This window comes from Cydia pomonella, chromosome 7, assembly GCF_033807575.1.
Source record: "Cydia pomonella isolate Wapato2018A chromosome 7, ilCydPomo1, whole genome shotgun sequence".
Taxonomy (NCBI): Eukaryota; Metazoa; Arthropoda; class Insecta; order Lepidoptera; family Tortricidae; genus Cydia; species Cydia pomonella.
The window spans coordinates 11,565,658-11,585,819 of record NC_084709.1 but is presented as its reverse complement, the minus strand read 5'-3'; the positions used below and the strand labels follow the sequence as shown (position 1 = coordinate 11,585,819).

Genomic DNA, 20,162 nt, shown 5'->3' with positions numbered 1-20,162 from the left:
GGACTGACGTTTATCTGACATGGTTATTTGTACGTTACGTAGAAATAGCCATACATTTGACGTGCCCCTCCCCCGCAAAAATCGGCAGATGTTTGTATTGTAGAATGTTTTGTACAGAAAATTACAAACAAGGCGTCTCCAGGGGGCCTACCGCGAAAACCGAAATTCGCTAATTGCGGGGATCTCTTTCTTTTACTCTCACTAAGACGTAATAAGAGTGACAGAGACAAATGCCCGCATTTGACGAAATTCGATTTTCGCGGTAGCCGCCCAGGCCTGATAAAGTGTGGTGGCACTTTAGTCTCTGGAGGCGTTCAAGTATATAGTTTTAACCATGTAAAAATTAAGGGTGGCAAAACTCACATTTTAACATGTGGCTTAGATAAAAAGTTCACTTTCCTGTGACAGCTGTTGTTAAATGTCACTGTCAGTGTCACTTTCACTGTCAAAGTGCCTTTAACTCCGCAAGTTTCGCCATGTGCTGTTATTAGTAAATAATTGTGATTTCCGGAGATTACTAACTGAAATAACGACAAAAATGCAGCAAGCGCATCGTTCGGGAACTCTGAAGCAGAGCAACAAGGTTCATAAGTCTCGCCATCGGTCTAAGCGTGGCATCGCCGCTGCCGTTAAAGGTTAGGTTTCATGTGTACACTTTTAATGTTGCTTTTTTATATAATTCAGCAACAATAATGGTGTCAAAGTTATAAAACACACGTGTTAAGATTGTAAACAAATCTTTATATTTCTTGATGGTCCGGATTTTCGGAGTGTACTTAATGTAGCTATTTAGTCACGCATTTTTTGTTATTTTTAGGCAAAGTAAACGCGAAGGAATTTGTCCGCCGTAACCGTCATATTCTTAAAAAGGATGAGCGTCGTCACCAAGCTCTTCAGCTTCGTAGAAACAAGCGCGAAGAGGTGTTATCTAAAAAGCGTGCGTTAGGAGGCACCAGGAACCCACCATTTTTGGTGTGTGTGGTTCCTTTGAATGCTCAACTCGACGTTCAGTCCGCGCTCGCGATATTGAGGACATGTTTTGAAGGAGCGGTGATCTCACAGTCTGAAAATGGCATCCTGCATATTGGGTAAATATTGGGCATATCAAATAAGTAGTTAGTAAAAAGAAATGAATATAACTTTATTATTAATTAAAAATCTGTGCAACTCACACATCTCAGGGAAATGTCATTTTTTTTACGTTAAAACAATTTAGATTTGTGTTTAAACTTTGTCTGCTCATAGATACATTGTAAATTTTAACTGAGAGATTGAGAAGTAAACTAATAAATATTATAGCACATAGTTACACAAATTGACTTCCATGAGTCCCATGATGATTGAGCCCCATGGTAAGCTCAATAAGGCTTGTGTTGTGGGTTTTTGGACAATGATATATATAATACTTACATAGAGAACACCCATGAAGATTCAAGAATATTCACCACACAAATAAATGCCCTTACCGGAATTTGAACCCAGGCCAGACAGGTTGTTAAAAAAAATATATAATAATTTATTTTTGTAGTGTATTGGACCTAAGACTACCCATTGAGCCAGACAGGTTGTCAAAAAAAAAAATAAATATTTTTGTAGTGTATTGAAATAGGAGGGTACTTCTACAAAACCAGTCTGGATTTGTCAGGTAGGCATTCCCATGTGCTCTCCCGAATTTCGGCGATTATATCGCAATATAATTATTTTTATTAAAAAATAAAAATATTTATTTTTTAATAAATATTTATTTTTTAATAAATATTTATTTTTATTAATAAATAAATATATTGAATTACCTTACTATAAATAGGTTACATATTTGTGATGTTAGTAAGTAAATTTTTTCACACAGTTAATGAAACTAATAATTTTGTGCACCTGTTCTTACCTTAACTAATATGTTACCAGTCATGTGTAGCATAAAACATTGGTTTCAGCTTGCCGAACTTTAAGCAACGCTTCTCCTTTATCTGTCCAGAAACTGACAATGAATTTGCTCTTCTTGACACTCTCAAAGTTGCAGACACTGTGTTATATGTCAGCTCAGCTCTAGATGAGCCCGTTGATGAATGGGGTGAAAAAGTTCTAGCCCTATCCATGGCACAAGGGATGCCCACCCCTGTGGTAGTAGCCATGGATATCGAAGGAGTAAACCCTAAGAAACGCACCACAGAAAAGCAGAATGTGCAAAAGCTAATATCAAAGTGGCTGCCAGAAGAAAAAATTATACAGTTAGACAAGAGTTCAGATGGTTTGAATGTGTTGCGTAGGATTGGAAACCAGAAACGTAACATATTACATCACAGGGAGAAGAGACCCTATATGCTTGCTGAGTCTTACGAGTATGTGCCAGGTGCAGAAGGAAGTGGTACATTGAGAGTCAGCGGGTATCTGAAAGGGATGCCGTTGGATGTAAATGGTTTAGTTCATGTGACTGGGTTGGGAGACTTTCAAATGTCAAGAATAGATGGACATGATGATCCTCACCCACTAATTTTGGTCAAGTAAGTGTTATTATATGTATTTTTAATTTTAAATCAAATCTAAAATGTTTTTTTATTTTTATTTTACTGTAGTAAAATATTATATGTAGTTTTAAGTTTAAATTTTTGTTTAACAGAGAAAATACCAAACCTGACTCAATGGATGCGGAGGTGGTGAAGGTTACTGTGTTGCAAGTGGCTGACTCAGCTAAACAGGAAAGCCTGGACTCAGAGAATGTGCCAGACCCTATGGATGCGGAGCAGACCTGGCCTACAGAGGAGGAGATAGCACAAGCTAATGCTGAAGTAAGTCTAGTTTAAGAGCTTTTCTATATTTAATGAATATACTTATCTCAATTGATGCTGATTTTGAAAATGTGCAGTTGCAAAATAGCATCTCTTTTAAATATTTGAGTATTTGTGATACTAAATTGCTTTTGTGGCAAATTGCCAATTTACTGACTTATTCGACCATAGCGTTAGCAAAGGTCTCCGTTTGACTTGGGCATTTTGCTTTTGTATGTTCTGATGTTCTCCTGTACAGGTCGCAATTCTTAACCGGTTGTGAAATTTTGTGACCAGATTCTATGATTAATAATACATTACTATAGAGGCCGGGAAACGTAGGGTTGCAGGCCAAGTAGATATAGACGGCTGAGCGTAGCGAAGGATAAAGATACGTGGCCGGCAACCCCCTTTCTTGCCGAGATTTGTATAGTGCTTTTCTCAAACTTGCAATTAAAATAAAAAATTGTAGTCAATTTGTTTTGTGGTGAACTTTTTTTTTATACTACGTCGGTGGTAAACAAGCATACGGCCCGCCTGATGATAAGCAGTCTCCGTAGCCTACGTACGCCTGCAACTCCAGAGGAGTTACATGCGCGTTGCCGAACTTAAACCCGCCCCCCCCTAGTTGAGCTCTGGCAACCTTACTCACCGGCAGGAACACAACACTATGAGTAGGGTCTAGTGTTATTTGGCTGCTGTTTTCTGTAAGGTGGAGGTACTTCCCCAGTTGGCCTCTGCTCTAGATCTGGAATGACATCCACTGACTGTGCCCTAGGTACCACACAAAGCGAGATGACATTTACAATGCCCATACCTCTCTTTTGGACGTAGTTTAAGGACGTACCCGGGTCCAAAACTACTCGGCTCGCCACTCTACCAGTGGCGGTGCCTTACGCGCAAGTCCGCGCGCCTGCGCCATGCGCCACCGCCGTTGCTTTGCAACGAATATGCACAACAGATCACCGTACCAAGCTAACTGAAAAATATTATTTGTTGATGGTTGAATGCCAAGACGTTGTGTCACAATATGACGTTAAAAAACAAAAGAAGGTTGCTTTACAGTCCTAGGTGTGTAAGGCAGTATGAAATTCCCTTACATATATCATCTTCACTCATCGTACCTGATATGTAGTATTTCCGGACCTAATTTGACGTAAGTCATGTCATCATTTCATAGCAAGTTTGAGAAGAGATTTTTCTTGTCAATCCTATTTTTGGAAATTTTTCAAAATGCGGAAATTGGCATAAAGGACTTAAGCGCCAATAGCGTCTATGTCGCTGAAAACCTTTGTGACTTCACTGTGATAACGACTCAACATACTATTATTATTTATTTATTTCAAATAACAAATTGCACCTTACAGCTAATGCCAAAGCGGCACAAATTGGAATACATTAACAACATAAAGCATTAACATTATAAAGCAATAACACATGAGCAGCTAAGACACAGGAATTCATAACGGTATAGTACTCTCAGGCATCTCTCTTTCTAATATCCTCTTGCATTCCATTATCACTCGCCCCATCGCACTCACAAACAAATCGCACTGTGGCTGCGCCTCGAGCAGGCAGTTGAGCAGTGCGTATGTATGTATACTATGTATGTATGTATGTATTACAGGGCCACTAGTATACTTATGATACATTTTAATTTGCAGACAAAGACAAAGAAGGTGAAAAAAGTTCCCAAGGGGTGGTCGAGCTACCAGGCCGCGTGGATCGTGGAGTCAGATGCGGAGGGCGAGGGTTCCGATGGCGACGGCGACGGCGGTAGCGAGGTAACTAATAATGTATATCAAATAAGATAAACAATGGTAACGTGGTATTCCAATGTATTCAATACTTACGATTTTGCGATAAAAGTATGTTTAACAAAAGGTACTTACTAATCGCAAACATCACTTCGTTTTCTGTATCTAATTTTGTATGAAACTTTAAAAAGTTGCGAAAGTAATTAAAAAAAAAACAACCATTAGTTGCTTGATTCAGGACCGATAAGTAACTCTGTCTCTTTAACTCTTTTGTATTCCTTAATAGTAGAGATTCTTAGGAAGGCTTCGTTCAGCATTAGCAGTGTTTAGGTTCACATAATTATGATATTTAAAATTACGTATAATTAATAGGAAGAAGATGAGGATGAAGAGTTCATGTCGTGTGAAGAGTCCAGCTCGGAGAAGGAAGAGGATGAAGATAACGACTTCGAATCTGTCACCGAGTCCGAGATGGGACCTACTGACGACAGGTAATTGTAATTTACATCTATTGCAATCATTTGGATATAAATGTCAGTCATTGAAGTGTGTACAGTTTTTCATTGTTGTGTTCATATTTTTAACACATGTGGTGTTCATATATTTCTGATCTAATTTATACGTTTCTAACGTTATGCATACTATGCGCACAAAAGAGTCTCTAGAATATCGAAATACTATAACTTTTTATCAGAATGAGACAAGAGGTGAGGCATGGAAATCCTTTTTGGCAACAAAATGAGATGACATAAAGATGCTGAGTTTATTACGCTGGATCGGCAGTAGTTTTGTGACATTCATATGTGCATTAAAATACCTATGCTTAAATTGAACCTTTGTTTTTTGAGCACATAGTTTAGTTGTAACAATGTTTGTATGAGCAGATATGACGCGACGATAGACGCCGCGGAAGAACACGAGCTGCTTGAACGCCTGGCGGCCGCCCGCCAGGACGCGCAGTTCCCCGACGAGGTGGACACGCCGCGCCTCGAGCCGGCGCGCGCGCGCTTCGTGCGCTACCGCGGCCTCGAGTCCTTCAGGTGACCACTCGACACAAATACTGGAGAGGTAGTCTCAAAAACTCGCATAAATCATAAGTAAAAACCATTGTTCTGAATTCGCGAAAGTTCATGATTTAGTCTATAGTCTGTATCTTTAGGTATTTAAAAAAAGATAAACAAACAATTTGTACATTTTCGGGTAGTTTTAATATTTATTGATTAACCAACCAAATACCGCCTGGATCTGTCACTGAACGACCTGACTTTAAACCTACATTATTTGATCATGTAATGTTTTTATCTACCCTCAGCTGCCTTAAGGTGCCATTTGAGGGTAGATTTTGTTTACCTTTTTTTAAATACCTAAAGATACAGACTATAGGCGGGGACCGCTATGAGCTAATTATAGGATTAAATATGTTGACTATGACCACAGATCATCTCCGTGGGATCCCAAAGAGAACCTGCCGGCGGACTATGCGCGCATCTTCCAGTTCGAGAACTACGATCGCATGCGCCGCCGTGTCTATAAGGAGAAGGAGGACAGCCTCGTCAATACGGTGAGTCTAGTACGGTCGGTTCCCCAACTTAAGTAACCAAGTAGCCATACTAAGTTCTATAGAAAAGTGGATACTAATGTTAGGGAACCGATTGTACAAGCCTCGTCAATACAAGAGAAACTAGTACGTAATGAAATGGACTTACTAAAGAGAACCTGCCGGCGGACTTCGCGCGCATTTTCCAATTCGAAAACTACGATCGCACGCGCCGCCGTGTCTGCAAGGAGAATGAGGAAAGCCTCGTCAATACGGTGAGTCTAGTACTAGCCTCGTCAATACAGGAGAAACTAGTACGTAATGGAATTTACTAAAGAGAACCTTACGGCGGACTATGCGCGCATCTGTTTAGGTATGTTTAATTTAATATGATGCATATTTATTTTATTTTGAAAGCACCCATCACACTCGAAAAATATATCTCTAGTGTAATCGGTTAAATTAAATTAAACAATCAGGCATAACCCATATAAGTGTTAGTAACAGCCTTAAGAGGAATTCCTAGTTGCGATTTTTCCATACAAACGCTCTCGACTGATTCTTCCCTGGATTTTTAACCTACAGCAGTGATTTTTTCAAATAAGATCAATATCTGTGCCGCTATGTTTTGCTCTTTTGGATTATTTTATTTTGAAGAAACATACAGCGCCTCAAAAATCATAAAAACGGCTCAATTGAATTGGCTGTAAGAAAAGGCACAGTAAACAAATATGACAACAAATATCCCAAAAATCAAAACATAGCGGCATAGATTATTAATTCCTCTTGCAGTATACAAAATTTCTTAAAAATTGATTGCGTTTTGGAGGAGTCGAGAGCGAAACCTCGATTTTTGAGTTTTTTGCGTGTGAAGGCATCATTATATTGCACTCGCAGAGCGCTGTACATCCTCTGCACATAATTGACCCATAGGTTACAGGTGTAGAAACACTGGCAATATGCGCTAAATAGGGTTACTTTGACTTCCTTCGTGCACCCTGAAAACCTATGTGTTGTAGCGGACGGACAGCGCCCGTCTCTCCCTTTCGATGTCCCATGTTGTCACAGAGATCCTCAGTCTTCAGACCTCAGACCCAGATATTTAAAATGCTCGACCCTGCTCAGGTTAGTGTCACACAGAGTAATTGGAGGCAGTCTCGTGTGTTTTAGCACCAGCCTTAAAAATTCGCTTTTCTTGGCGTTATATCTGAGTCCATGGGTTTGCAAAGCACCCAGAGATGGCGTCAACAACACGTTAAATGCTTTCAGCCTTTGGTTAAATCAACTATTAATTTCTACTTTGATATGTAGCCTTGCTCACTATCTAAAAATTTGGTTCAACTAAATTGCGCTTTTAAATTCCAGTACGGCATCTACGCAACGATCCACATATCGAACGTCCGCCAAGACCTGTGGAACTCCTTCCACTCGGCCAACAAGTGCGCACCCCTGTCCGTGTTCGGGCTGCTGCCCCACGAGCACAAGATGTCGCTCATGAACGTGGTGCTGAAGCGGACGGGCGCCAGCGACGACCCCATCAAGAGCAAGGAGCGGCTCATCTTCCAAGTGGGCTACAGGAGGTTCATCGTCAACCCGATATTCAGTCAGCACACTAATGGCAGTAAACATAAGGTGAGCATTGGTCTTGGTACTTGTATTTTTTTCGTTATTTGCATTTTATATAAAATAATAAAAACCAAGCCTATTGATACAGGACTTTTACAGGTTCTGACAAATCAGTAAGCACCTAAATCGAGCGAGCAGCCGCGCGGGGAAATTTCCTCACGCGGCAAACTTCCGGCTTCGCGCGGCCGCGTGCTCGTGTAACTTTTGCCTCACCCGAGCCAATTTGCTCGGCAAGATGGCGTCACTCAGTCAGCTGTTCAGAATAGCGCCGCATGTAACGACTGCCGTGGTTTGCGTTTCTTTTATTTTGCCATTTAAAGCAATTCAAAAGAAAAGAAGGAATATTAGGAGATTTTAAGTGTGGCAATTATAAGACGTAAGTACGAACAAAATAACAACGCGCGCAGCAAACGTCTGAGGAGCCTTTGAGCATGCCGAAAAACCGACACCGAGCGGCTCGGCCAAGATCGCGCTCGGGCGAGGAAACCGCGCGCGCCGCCTCGGCCTAGGCACATCTACACCTGCCGCGCGTATGCTCCCTCTGTGTGGACCCTAATCATGAATCATGAATTGTGAAGTTGTAAAAAATCGAGGAAATAAAGAATATCTCGTAGATATAAGTCAAACACCACGTGCAATATAGTCTCCACGGTACAAATACATTTTTACTTGTTGTGTAAAGATAAAAATAATTTTATTGTCAAAAACTGTGTACAAAGGTAGAACATGTCATTTATATACAATATAGGTAGGTGTCAACAGATTGCCCATTTCGAGTGTACAATAGTGGGTTGAGTTTGAGTTTAATAGAAAGAATTTGCAAGTATAACAATAGTAAAGTGTAATCAATCAATTGATTGTGATCTGTAATTGTTGCTTTAATTGTTCCAGTACGAAAGATTCTTCCAACCGGGCTCAACATGCGTCGCCACGTTCTACGCACCCATACAGTTCAGCCCATCTTCGGTGCTCTGTTTCAAGGTATGTTTAATAGTCCTACATTTATAATTAGACTTGAAGATTTTCCTAGCACTGAACGTCCTGAACGAGGCAACGCTATAGTGACTTCCTTCATCGATATCTTGTAGTATCGATATCTTATAACTGTCATAATAATGTTATATACAAATGTGGCCTGTTTGTAAATAAATGAACGAGAATAACAAAACTATCCATTTATTTACTTTAATTAGCTACATATAACATACTTTAACCTTACCGGATTCGCTGCAGAAGAAGGTCTACGCATAAACTGTTCGAAAACAAAAGACCTGCGTCTTAACACCTTGGACGCAGCTCCGATATACATCAGCGGTGAAGCAGTCGAACAAGTGGAGCGATTTACGTACCTGGGGAGTGTGGTCGATCCGTCAGGGGGAACGGACAGCGATGTTGAAACGCGCATCAACAAGGCACGAGCAGCTCATGCGCAGCTGAAGCCTGTATGGACGTCCACCGTGATAACTCGGCGTACGAAAGTCAAATTGTTCAACTCCAAGTCAAGTCGGTCTTGCTGTACGGTTGCGAAACATGGCTTGTGAGGAAGGACATCACCAATCGGCTGCAGGTGTTTATAAACAAGTGCCTGCGGCGCATCCTAGGAATTTACTGGCCTCGAACTATCTCGAACGTCAGATTGTGGCAGATGACTGACCGGAAACCCATAGGCCAGGAAATCCTTGTAAGGAAATGGCGATGGATCGCACACGCTCCGTAGACCGGACAACCACTTGTCCAAGCAGTGTCTCCGCTGGCAATGAACTGGCAGTAGACGGTCAGGGCGGCATCGTACCACATGGAGGCGATCAGTTGAGAAGGAAGCTGGCTCAACTAGACTCGGCTGGGAAGAGCTGGAAGTAGCCGGCCAGGATCGCGCCAAATGGAAAATTCTTCTGCGAGCCCTATGTCCCTAATGAGGGATAACAGGATTACATCATCATAGGTTTTCATATATGATTCTCGAAGTAAACTTTTTTCCATATTTTCAGGTGTCAAACTTCTTCGCCTCTTTGAAAATATCCACATAAATTTAATAAAAGATTATTAACTTTCACTGATGTAATGGTTTCATAGTTGCATAGCAGAAATATGGAAAAGGTTGAACATTAAGCGGCTACTTATCGATGACAGGATTGTCGATGTTTTTACTTTTTCAAGCACTAAAAACATGGCGTTCGTGCTAGGAAAATCTCTAGGTCTTAACTTATAATGTTCCCCTGTATATAAAAACATTTTGAATACGAAACAATGAATAGTATAAGATATACGTGTGTTTTCAGGAAAAACGGAATACGAAGCTGCAACTAGTTGCTTCTGGAGTGCTACTTTCTTGCAATCCTGATAGGCTGATCGTCAAGAGAATAGTACTCTCCGGTCATCCATACAAGGTAGGTAACAGGGACCCGTCCATCCTTTACTGCGCTTGACGTTTAGGATCCCTTATCAAATACAACAGATAATTTTGCTTGTGGTAAAAAACGAACTTGAATGTTATAATTATTTCGTTGTACAATCCTCTCCCGCATATTAAATAAATGTGAATTAAAATGTTGACATATTGACAAAAGACAATAATGGCTAAACCATGTATGAAAAACCGGGGAATGCGAGTCGGACTCGCCCACCGAGGGTTCTGTACTTTTTAGTATTTGTTGTTATAGCGGCAACAACTAGCTATCACGGTTCATGAGATACAGCCTGGTGAGAGATGAACGGACAGCGGAGTCTTAGTAATAGGGTTCCGTTTTACCTTTTGGGTAATCTCTCACTCACATTAGTTAGACGTCGATGATCTTGCATTTGCATAAATCATCACATGTAAAATTGTAATATGATATAGGTAAAGTACGGGAAAATGTTATAATAGGTTAACTATATTTTATTTATTTTCTTTTGCAGGTGAACAAAAGATCGGCGGTGATCAGATTCATGTTCTTCAATAGAGAGGACGTAACATACTTCAAGCCGTGCAAGCTGCGCACGAAGTACGGACGCACTGGACACATTAAGGAACCTCTAGGTATGATTTACATAATTCTCATTGATAGGCTTAAGGCAGTTTCCAAGATACCAGTAGTCGGTTATTAATAGCAGTGTTTTGGTTTTTCTTTTAACGCCTTATTCAAAAATGTCACCAACACCAAGATCATGGCAGCAACGGCAGCAAGGGAACCAATTACTTATAAACTTTACATGAAGGTGACATTGACAGCGTACCGTACATCATAACACTAGGCGTTGTTGGCTCTGTAGGTACAGTCAAGGTATTAAATATATACATGGACAAAGTGCTAAAAATATGTATATACTGCCTTAAAGTATGGGCAATAAGGTCGTGTATACATATTTTTGGCACTTTGTTTGTGCCGAAATTTAATACCTTGACTGTACAACCACTCGCGACGACTTTAGACATTCTTGCCGTTAAGGTTAGTTACTCACTAGTTGGTTAATATTTAAAATGATTTCTGGCTGTATTGATTTAAACATTATAGTTTATATTAACCTCCCGACTGATCTCTCACTACCCCTCCCCCGGTTATTCCCACTAGTTACCACCAAGTTGTTACCAGTGGTAACTACTGGGAATTTTTTTCCCACCTTTTACCACTGGTAACTACTGGGAAAAAAAATCCCACTTACCACCAAACTTTGGTTAGCGTTCAATACTAATAAAAATAGTATAGAGTGCTTTAATCAATAATTAATTAAAAGTCGAATTAATTATGAGTCGATTACTGTTTCAGTAAACTGCCTTAAAAGTGATCAAAAATATTAAAACCGGGGCAAGTGAAAAAAAAAATGATTAGAGAGAAATTAACGTTAGGATAAAATTATACTTTAAATTAGAATTTATTTCTCCAACAGAATATTACAATTCACTAACATAGAGAAATACAAGCAATCATAATACACATTATTTACATAGTGCACGAACAGCATAAAATATATTCTAAAAAAACAACTCATGATATTGTCAACGCGCAAGCGCGGGCGGACCGGGTTGTCGCGCAGACCAGCGTAATGTGACCGAGACATTAATAAAGAGAGCGCACGTTGAGATACACGTTTATACTGGATGGTCTGAGCGGTCAACACGTCCACCGAGCTCGCCCAGCAGTTGGCGATAACAGTCCTACAACATACATAAGGTTATGTTACGTGTTAATTTTTGTCCTACGCGCCGATAGCAATACAATCAATATAGTTTGTTAAAATTTTACATTATATTCATTATTATTTAAAAAATTGTGGCTTTCCGATACTTTGGTTACGACTTCCTAGTTCCATTGAGTACTTCTACTTTTTTAATTTCCTTTACTTTTCTGGTTCGAATTCATATCTATGTATATTTGTATCAATGTGTATTCAAAACGTGCATTTCATTAATTTCAGTGATTGTACACTTTTGTTTGTGTTTGTCATTCATTCACCGTTACTTCTGTTTTACTCATTTCCTCAAAGGTTAACTGGAAGAGATCCCATACAGGGATAAGTTCGCCTTTGTTGTATTTCATTTACGCTGTAACTGTGTTTTCGTGTTTTTATTTCTATGTACAATAAAGTATATACATACATACATATTTATTATATGTTTTTTTTTCCTTTTTGCCATCAACCTCGAGAGCATGAGAGCATTTATCTTATTAATTGTAAATTGAATGAATTTTGACGTTATCTATGAAAACTAGATCTTTTGTCAAGGGCGCTTACGCCACAGCGCCACACTACGTAGCGCATAGTTGTATTTATATAGACGCATCGTTGATAATGGCACAAGCACCATCGACAATAAAGTCCCTTTCAATAAATAACGTCACAATTATACGAACGAACAAACAAATCAGTCAAAGACCGATTTTCTTATCACTTTTATGGCAGTTTACTGCAACAGTAATCGACTTAAAATTAAATGAATAACGAATTAACTTATAATTAATTCGATTTTTAATTAATTGTTGATTAAAGCACTATATTTACACTATTTTTATTAGTATTGAACGCTAACCAAATTTTGGTGATAACTACTGGGAAAAAAAATTCCCACCTTTTACCAGTGGTAACAACTTGGTGGTAACTAGTGGGAATAACCCTAGGGAGTGGATAAAAAAAAACGCTGAACGCAATATGTACTTATCATGCGCGGCGCGTCTACGTAAACCTTGTCGGAATGTACAAAGGTTGATATTGGGCTGTAACCGTGCGCGTCAGGTGGCGTCTTTGGTGGTCCGAGGGTTAAAGTATCTCTAGGTTCTAAGACTTCTAAGCTTTCATTATACAAGATTTAACCCCTAACTTCCAGGGGTCTAAATTTGCCAGCCGAAATCGGCCTTGAAGGGTTAAATTTAGAATTGAATTTTGATTTTGTTTGCTGACTTGTTAAAGCGTCGGCTGGGAAGCGAGATCAGTTCAGTAGTTTTTTTGAGTAAATAAATTAAATATATATATATCAGTGTTTATAATATCTATTTACCTTTTCCAGGTACTCACGGACACATGAAATGCGTATTCGATGGCCAGCTGAAGTCCCAAGACACAGTGCTGCTCCACCTCTACAAGCGAATGTTCCCGAAATGGAACTACGAGGATTGCATCGTCACGGATAAGGATACAGCGACCGATGCCATGGAGGGATAGATATAAACAAATAAATGTACAGTTATGTTCATGAGTTTTTTTTATGTCCATAGGGACCTAAAACCCAAAAAATTTAACCCATGCGACCTGTGAAAATTTTAATTTTCCAAAAGTTTTACGCACACGCCAACTTCATTGTTTCTTGCGGTTAGCTTGAAAGCTTACGTCATAATTACTAGGAACACCACAACAGGAATGACAAAGTGTGAGAATATGAAAAAATGACGTTAACTCACACACATTGTCCTGTTCAAGGTGTTCAAGTCGATTGAAAATTGCTCAACATGTTTCGCTTAATTCAGCTTTAGCTTGAGTCTTAATCAGACCCGCGAGTGACCTGTTGTACTAACTAACTAAAAAGTTAACCCCTCGTACTAACATTGATAAGTGGAATCTTGAGCGTTGCGGTTCAAGGGTTAACAGATTCACTGCCAAGAACACGCGAGTTGTGTTAATTTTATATTGGAAATGGGGCGCTTGGCACTGGAAATGTTACTCCGAGTAAACACCAGGAAAATACTAACTGTAAAATAAGACAAATCAAACCCAAATGAGGCTATTAAATATTTATAACACTTCAAACTTTCGCCTCACCACTTAAAAGTAAAATTCTACCAGCCAATATTAGGAAACAATGTGGATTAAATGCAATTTTCTCATTCGTTTTTGAAGAATAAAGAAAACCTTTACGAGCTGGAGTGGTGAAAATATATTTATTGTGTGATTAAAATGAAACCAAGAGTTAGTTTTCACATCTTTATTGACACATGAAGCGCGGCGAAATCTACGCACAGTGAACCTAGGACAGCGATCTAGCCTAACGTAACAGTAGTAATCTCTGAAGGCAGTGTAACCATTGACGTTTATCGAGCCTTCTAGTCTCAGCAGTTCAAATAATCTGTGTCCCTCTTGAACCTTAGTTCGTTCATGATATGGGTCAAATTTCATCACACAGAACTGATGAGACTAGAATAAGCGAGCGATCCCCATGAGTTTCATCGTCTAATCTCATGGTCTAAATTGCAAACTAGCAATGTATCGCCGGTCTAAAGTAATCTCAATGTAATGGTGCCTACATACCGGCCTAACGGTGTCAAACCAATAGCAGTCTTGTTATGTTGCATCTAACCTAACAATCACCACTGAACACAAATGGATATTGCAATATGAATTAGGGCGAGTAGCGTAAACCACATTTAGCGGATTGATCAATGTCACTCGGCGGTGAACTATGAAACTTCAATACAATAAAATTTAAAGAAGACCCTTGTCCTTTATCTTTCTGGGTAAGTATTTTGACAATTATGAATTGACCCTTATATATATGACACTAAAGTTAAACGGTAGGTCTTAGCTTCGTAATTATAAGGGTCAAAATTTACTTCTTAACTTACACCAACTATAGATAGATTAGTTGCGTAGTCAACATGTCAATCGTTTGCGCGCTGTAGCGAACGAAACGCAACTGTCGCTGCCGCACTAATATGGAAGAGTGATAGAGAAATAACTACGCTAGGCTACGGAGCGTTAAGGATTGGCACATTGGGACCAGCCTTTGGGCCTTGGAGCGTTAGGAAATGATTTGTTAAACAGACTATAGAATTGCTCTCTCGCTCTAAAACATAGTTGCTTTTTTATTGGTCAACAATTGTTCGCCCGGCGTGAATGCATCATAAGAACTATACAAAGGTCTGACAGTCCCTACTAGTTCTCTTGTGTATGGGGAGCGCGGTGTTATATATAAACATCAGTCAAAACTTTAATATTTCTACATACATGGGACACTTAACATTGTCGAAAACTTTGTTATTTTTCGTGTCTAATAAAAAATATGCAACACAACGTGAATATTAAGTTGTTAAAATAATAATTAAAATTATGAATGCAAAAATTGTACTATTCAGTAAGTTTCATTGAGAGCGATAACAATTATTTAACGAACTAACTGACCTTTAGATCACTGGAGAGAACTCAATTGATACATCAAGCGCACAAAATGAGACAACAGTGCTAGAAAACATCATTTGACTTTAAAGCGTAAAATAAAAAAAAATAACTTTAAACACTGATCAACCCTCCTTCATATGTTTTTGATTGATAACCCGTTACCTTCAACGGTTTACTGTTCTTTTAAACATCAAATTAATAAAGTATGCAATTAGTTAAGATAATAAATGAATCATACAGATATTAGTTTGTATGATGAGCTTTTCAACCTTTTAACCGCTTAGAATTATCCAACGAGCGTGCTCACGTCGCCGCCGGTACGAAGTTACACGAAGTTGTGTCTTATTTATCAGACTGCGGCGAAATGAGCTGGATATTGTATATCTTACATTTCAGTCTACGGCGGTTAAAAGGTTAAAAGCTATATTGAAATCTGTATACTATTTCCATTCTAGGCTCAAGCAAAGAATAAAGCTTTTCTGGCTAGCACGATCGTGTGATGTTATGCGTTTGTCTCCAATGTGCTCAAAATTATCTGCACGCACACTCTCATTGTCATAACAAATTAAGTGTTTACACGTTACTGTATACACTTCGCCCGCTAAGCAAAGAGAATTTAAAATAGAGGTGTATTGTCAAAGAAAACTTTGTAGAAATTGACTGCCATCTTTCGACACATAATTAAAACATTTAGAACGCCATTTGACTTTGATCCTTATTCTTTCACTGATATGTGTTCAATTTGTTAAATATCAAAAAGTGGCGCCATCTTACCGGGTACTACCTAGAGCTTATGGCGCCATCTATCACTCGAATCGATGCAGCTATACCTTTGGCCTTTGATCTATTAGATGGCGCCACTTTTTGGTATTTAACAAATTGAACACATATCAGTGAAAGAATAAGGATCAAAATGGCAGTAAATTTACGCCGCTCCAAAATTTACTTTGACAATACACCTCTATTTCAAATTCTCTCGGTGCTACGGATATAACATAACTTGCGATAGAAACTAGCTTGGATACTCGTATTATGCTTTATGTTCAAGTTAAATGCGATCGTGCTTGGTATGTTGTGATATCAGATATGAAAGTGTACAGGTACAGACGGCCTACCGCGAACCACGTTCGATGTGTTGTCTCCCTGTCACACTTATGTACAATTTCACAAGTGCGACAGAGAAGCGTGGTTCGCGTTAGGCCCTCAGATCAGTTCTAACCGAAAAGTGAAACGTTACATGGTTAATTTTCTTCGTAAAAGCAATCTCGTTCAAATATTCAAACACATGGTTTTATACAGTTATTAGATTAACTCAAAAGTTTAGTGATTAAATTTAAGTAAGGCTATCTACACACGATACGCGCTAATATAGGTCAATCTCCCTAGGAACTGAGTAACGTGTGTAGCTGCCCTTACGCGTCTATCCTAAGTAGGTACTTTAGCGACATTTAATTACACATAACAATCTCTAATGCTTATTACTTATATCCTTCAAGTGTCACATTATTTCAAAACCAAGCGAGTTTTATATTTTGTTTAAAAAAATCAATATTTATTTTATGAAAGGCATTGTTTCACAGGTATTTTTCATTTTGTCGAAGCGACTGACGCGATATATAACGATGTTTTAAAAAGTTGTTCTACTTTTGAAATTTGGTGCGCGTCAGTCGTTTTGACAGTTGAGAGGATTGTTTTTGAGGTTCTTTATGGGGCAGGGTATAGTTACGAAAGCCTCGTTTAAGCTTTGGGTTTTTTATTGCGTCTCTTCTTAGCGTCCGAACTTTCTTGCGTTGGCTGCTTAGCGGTAGTGTTTGGAGATACTCCTGACTTGCTGTATAGATTGTTTAGAAACTCTTCCAGGTTAGGATCATGTCTGGAAACAAACGATGAGGATAATGAAGAAATGTAAAGTTAAAACTCTAAAGAAATATAAGGGAAACAACGTAATTACATACGGATCCATGGTAAACTTAGGTAGTAAGATCTCGATCGGTGGTAGTGTAGGCTTGTAAGGCGTAGGGCTTAAAAACTAGACTTCGTGTTATCGAACCTAGGCTCGCACTACATATGTTTCATCTCTAAAAATACCTGCGTATGTTCAATTTAACTTAACGGCATGTGCAAAGTTCTCATTGGGCTAGCTTGGTAACAATAATCAAAACCGTCTCGTTAGAGGTCTGTGCAGTGGAGCATATAGGCTGATGATGATCGCACCCCGGGGTTTTGGGCGCGAGAATGATCTCCTGTATTTGTAACTTTGTTAACTGTAAAATAATTACCAAAATATGAATTAAAAATAGGTAAACGACCAATTGACGACCGGTCTGGCCTAGCGAGTAGTGACCCTGCCTATGAAGCCGATGGTCCTGGGTTCGAATCCCGGTAAGGGCATTTATTTGTGTGATAAGCACAGATATTTGTTCCTGAGTCATGTTGTGTGTGTTTAAGTATTTGTATATTATATATATCATTATCTGAGTACCCACAATACAAGCCTTCTTGGCTTACCGCAGGACTTAGCCAATTTGTGTAAGAATGTTCCTATAATATTTATTAATTTATTTTAATAGTAAGCTCCAATATGCTTAGAAATGTTAAAATAGTCTGTTTTTACAGTTTTTACCCATTATTGGCTAGTGTAAAACATTCCCACACCCAAAACCCCGGGGTACAATGAGGATTTCTTTAGGACAATGTCGTCCTAAAAAAAATTATTGGTTACCCAGTGGAAGGTCTCTGGTTGAGATCGGAGGCGGCGGCGGCCTTGTTCCCCAGCACGATCCGGTACTGCACCACGTGGCAGTCGGGCCTTAACTGCTTTAAGTTCTTTTTCTGCAACAAAGGGGTACCATAAAAAATTAAATTATAGATATAAAAGGGACACAGGTACTGATGTGTTATCGGAAAGTTTCATCATCAGAAATTTTGCAAAAGACGTTGCGTTGACGAGTGGTATGGTCACGTTAATATTTATAATTTTTCCATGCGACTGTTTTTTTTTTAATTATTTCTCTTGTACTTTTTTTTTTAATTTTCTAACTTTTTTGAAACTTTCCGCAACTTGCGTATCTGTAGTCACAGGCTGTCTTTGATTTCCAAGGACCCTAACGTTAAGATTACTGGAGTCTAATTTATGGATAATATTTATATTATGGACAGATAAAAACTATTTTTACCTTAATATTTATGTCATAAAACTCATTAATCGCCACTAACGTACTTTAAAAGTCATCTACACTTTATTAACTTAACTGACTCACATAATATTGCGGTTAATACACTTCCAAAAATTCCTTTCCGAGAAGCGCTGGTGGCCTAGCGTAACTTATGTACGAAATATAATTTGATATTTACCAGTCGCATTTCGGTGAGGGAAAACATCGTGAGGAAACCGGACTTAACTCAATAAGGCCTAGTTTGCCCTCTGGGTTGGAAGGTCAGATGGCAGTCGCTTTCTTAAAAACTTTCGTAAAAGTGTCTACGTCAATACTTAGGATTAGTTGTCAAGCGGACCTCAGGCTCCCATGAGCCGTGGCAAAAAGGCCGGAATAACGCGAGGAAGAACAGAACACTTTCGAGAAATTAGAATCCAAATTTGCGACCAAAAACAGACTATCCCAAAATTGTTACTTAAAAGAAACAGTAACTAGCAATTAAAGAATGGGAATCAAGGAAAAAAGTATATATTGTATTGTTTTAATTCAATGCAAGTTCATGAAAATCATGAATGTGGAGAATGTGTACTCTTTATAAATTCATCTATTAACATGTTTACAAATTGCTGCATTTTAATTTTACTATTTCGTATGGTTAAATAAACTACCGTAAAGATAGTTTATTATTCAAGGCATATTACAATGCGCTTATGAACGTCAAATAAAGCTACACATAATTAATTTATCCATTGTTCTCAGTTTACTACACTTTGTGACTTGAAACTGTCATGTTGGCAAAACAATATAGTAAATACACTACGGCCTTTACATTAAGGAACTGTGATGTCGGGTAAATAAACGGGTTATACCTGGCAACTGGCCCACTGCGTGATCTGGTAGACGGCGCCGTCCATGCACGCGTAGTACATCACGAGCAGCCCCATCATGCTCGACTCCGCCCAGATGTCGCCCTGCACAGAGTACACGGTCAATGGGGAACGCAACTGTCAATCGTTTTCAACTTTTCATAGATAGCGCCAGTATAGGTCACCCCTATTTCTAGTTTTGTTCTATCCTCGCAAGGCCCAAGACCTATAGGACTTATTCAGTTTGATCAAGTTTAAATCATATTCAATTGGAACAGAGTTGCATTTTTGTTTCGTTCAATTTTCAAACAAAATAAAATCAACTGTTTTCCAAAATTTGAACCTGTAGTGCAAGGTTCAAATTTCAGTTGCAAATTTTGGATTTTACTCTTGTATGGCTTGGCCATATTAGGAGGCTATGGGATTTGGCTAACTCCTATAATAATAAAAACATCCTAAAAAAAGTCAAAACGAAGAGGCATAGCTATGAATAGCTAAAAATGTACAATTAATTGTGTTAAAATATTTTCCATAAAGTTAACATCCAGGGAGAAAAAATGGGGCTACGTGTGTATGGAGAAGCGGTCGTCCACTATCGTCTTAATAGTGTTGCTGGTATAAGCAATGGCATTTTAACTCCAGATAGCTAAACGGCGTTCCAAAATAGAAGCGCTTAAATTATACAGTTGCTCTTTAGCCGCGTCTAGGCAAGCTGTAGCTGCGAACGTGCTAAAGAGCTCCCGCACGCCGAAAGAGAAAGATACTAGCTTATGTTCAACAAGTGTAACAAAGTTGCATGGTATCCGAAAATTAATCAACAAAACAGATTCATTAGTAGGTTATGAAATAAATATGGAAGTATTTTTATGGTC

At 38.9% G+C, this 20,162-nt stretch overlaps 2 protein-coding genes across 2 annotated transcripts in view; one reads left to right on the top strand and one right to left on the bottom strand.

Annotated features, from left to right (window-relative positions):
- Positions 1-231: 231 nt before the first annotated feature.
- Positions 232-13,353, top strand: LOC133519816 (pre-rRNA-processing protein TSR1 homolog). Its single transcript, XM_061853928.1, has 13 exons — positions 232-635; positions 818-1,088; positions 1,935-2,501; positions 2,618-2,786; positions 4,430-4,549; positions 4,895-5,013; positions 5,407-5,562; positions 5,960-6,083; positions 7,425-7,691; positions 8,577-8,666; positions 9,965-10,072; positions 10,584-10,704; positions 13,168-13,353. Exons 1-13 carry the CDS (start codon positions 539-541, stop codon positions 13,320-13,322), a joined length of 2,364 nt encoding a protein of 787 aa, XP_061709912.1. The 5' UTR covers positions 232-538; the 3' UTR covers positions 13,323-13,353.
- Positions 13,354-14,064: 711 nt separating this feature from the next.
- LOC133519815 (dnaJ homolog dnj-5) overlaps positions 14,065-20,162 on the bottom strand; it is a 19,973-nt gene continuing 13,875 nt past the window's right edge. Inside the window, exons 7-9 of the mRNA XM_061853927.1 lie at positions 19,294-19,395; positions 17,992-18,101; positions 14,065-17,142 (exon numbers count right to left, since the gene is read on the bottom strand). Of these exons, the coding sequence (XP_061709911.1) occupies positions 17,007-17,142; positions 17,992-18,101; positions 19,294-19,395 (348 nt within the window). The 3' untranslated portion in view covers positions 14,065-17,006. The remainder of the gene's footprint in view (positions 17,143-17,991; positions 18,102-19,293; positions 19,396-20,162) is intronic.

What these genes read in the sequence shown, in the direction of transcription:
- LOC133519816 (XM_061853928.1), top strand. Translation starts at nt 539, where the DNA reads ATGCAGCAAGCGCATCGTTCGGGAACTCTGAAGCAGAGCAACAAGGTT. An exon ending in TAGCACAAGCTAATGCTGAA is followed by an intron (nt 2,787 to 4,429) that starts GTAAGTCTAGTT and finishes TTTAATTTGCAG; the next exon opens with ACAAAGACAAAGAAGGTGAA. An exon ending in ATGGGACCTACTGACGACAG is followed by an intron (nt 5,014 to 5,406) that starts GTAATTGTAATT and finishes TTGTATGAGCAG; the next exon opens with ATATGACGCGACGATAGACG.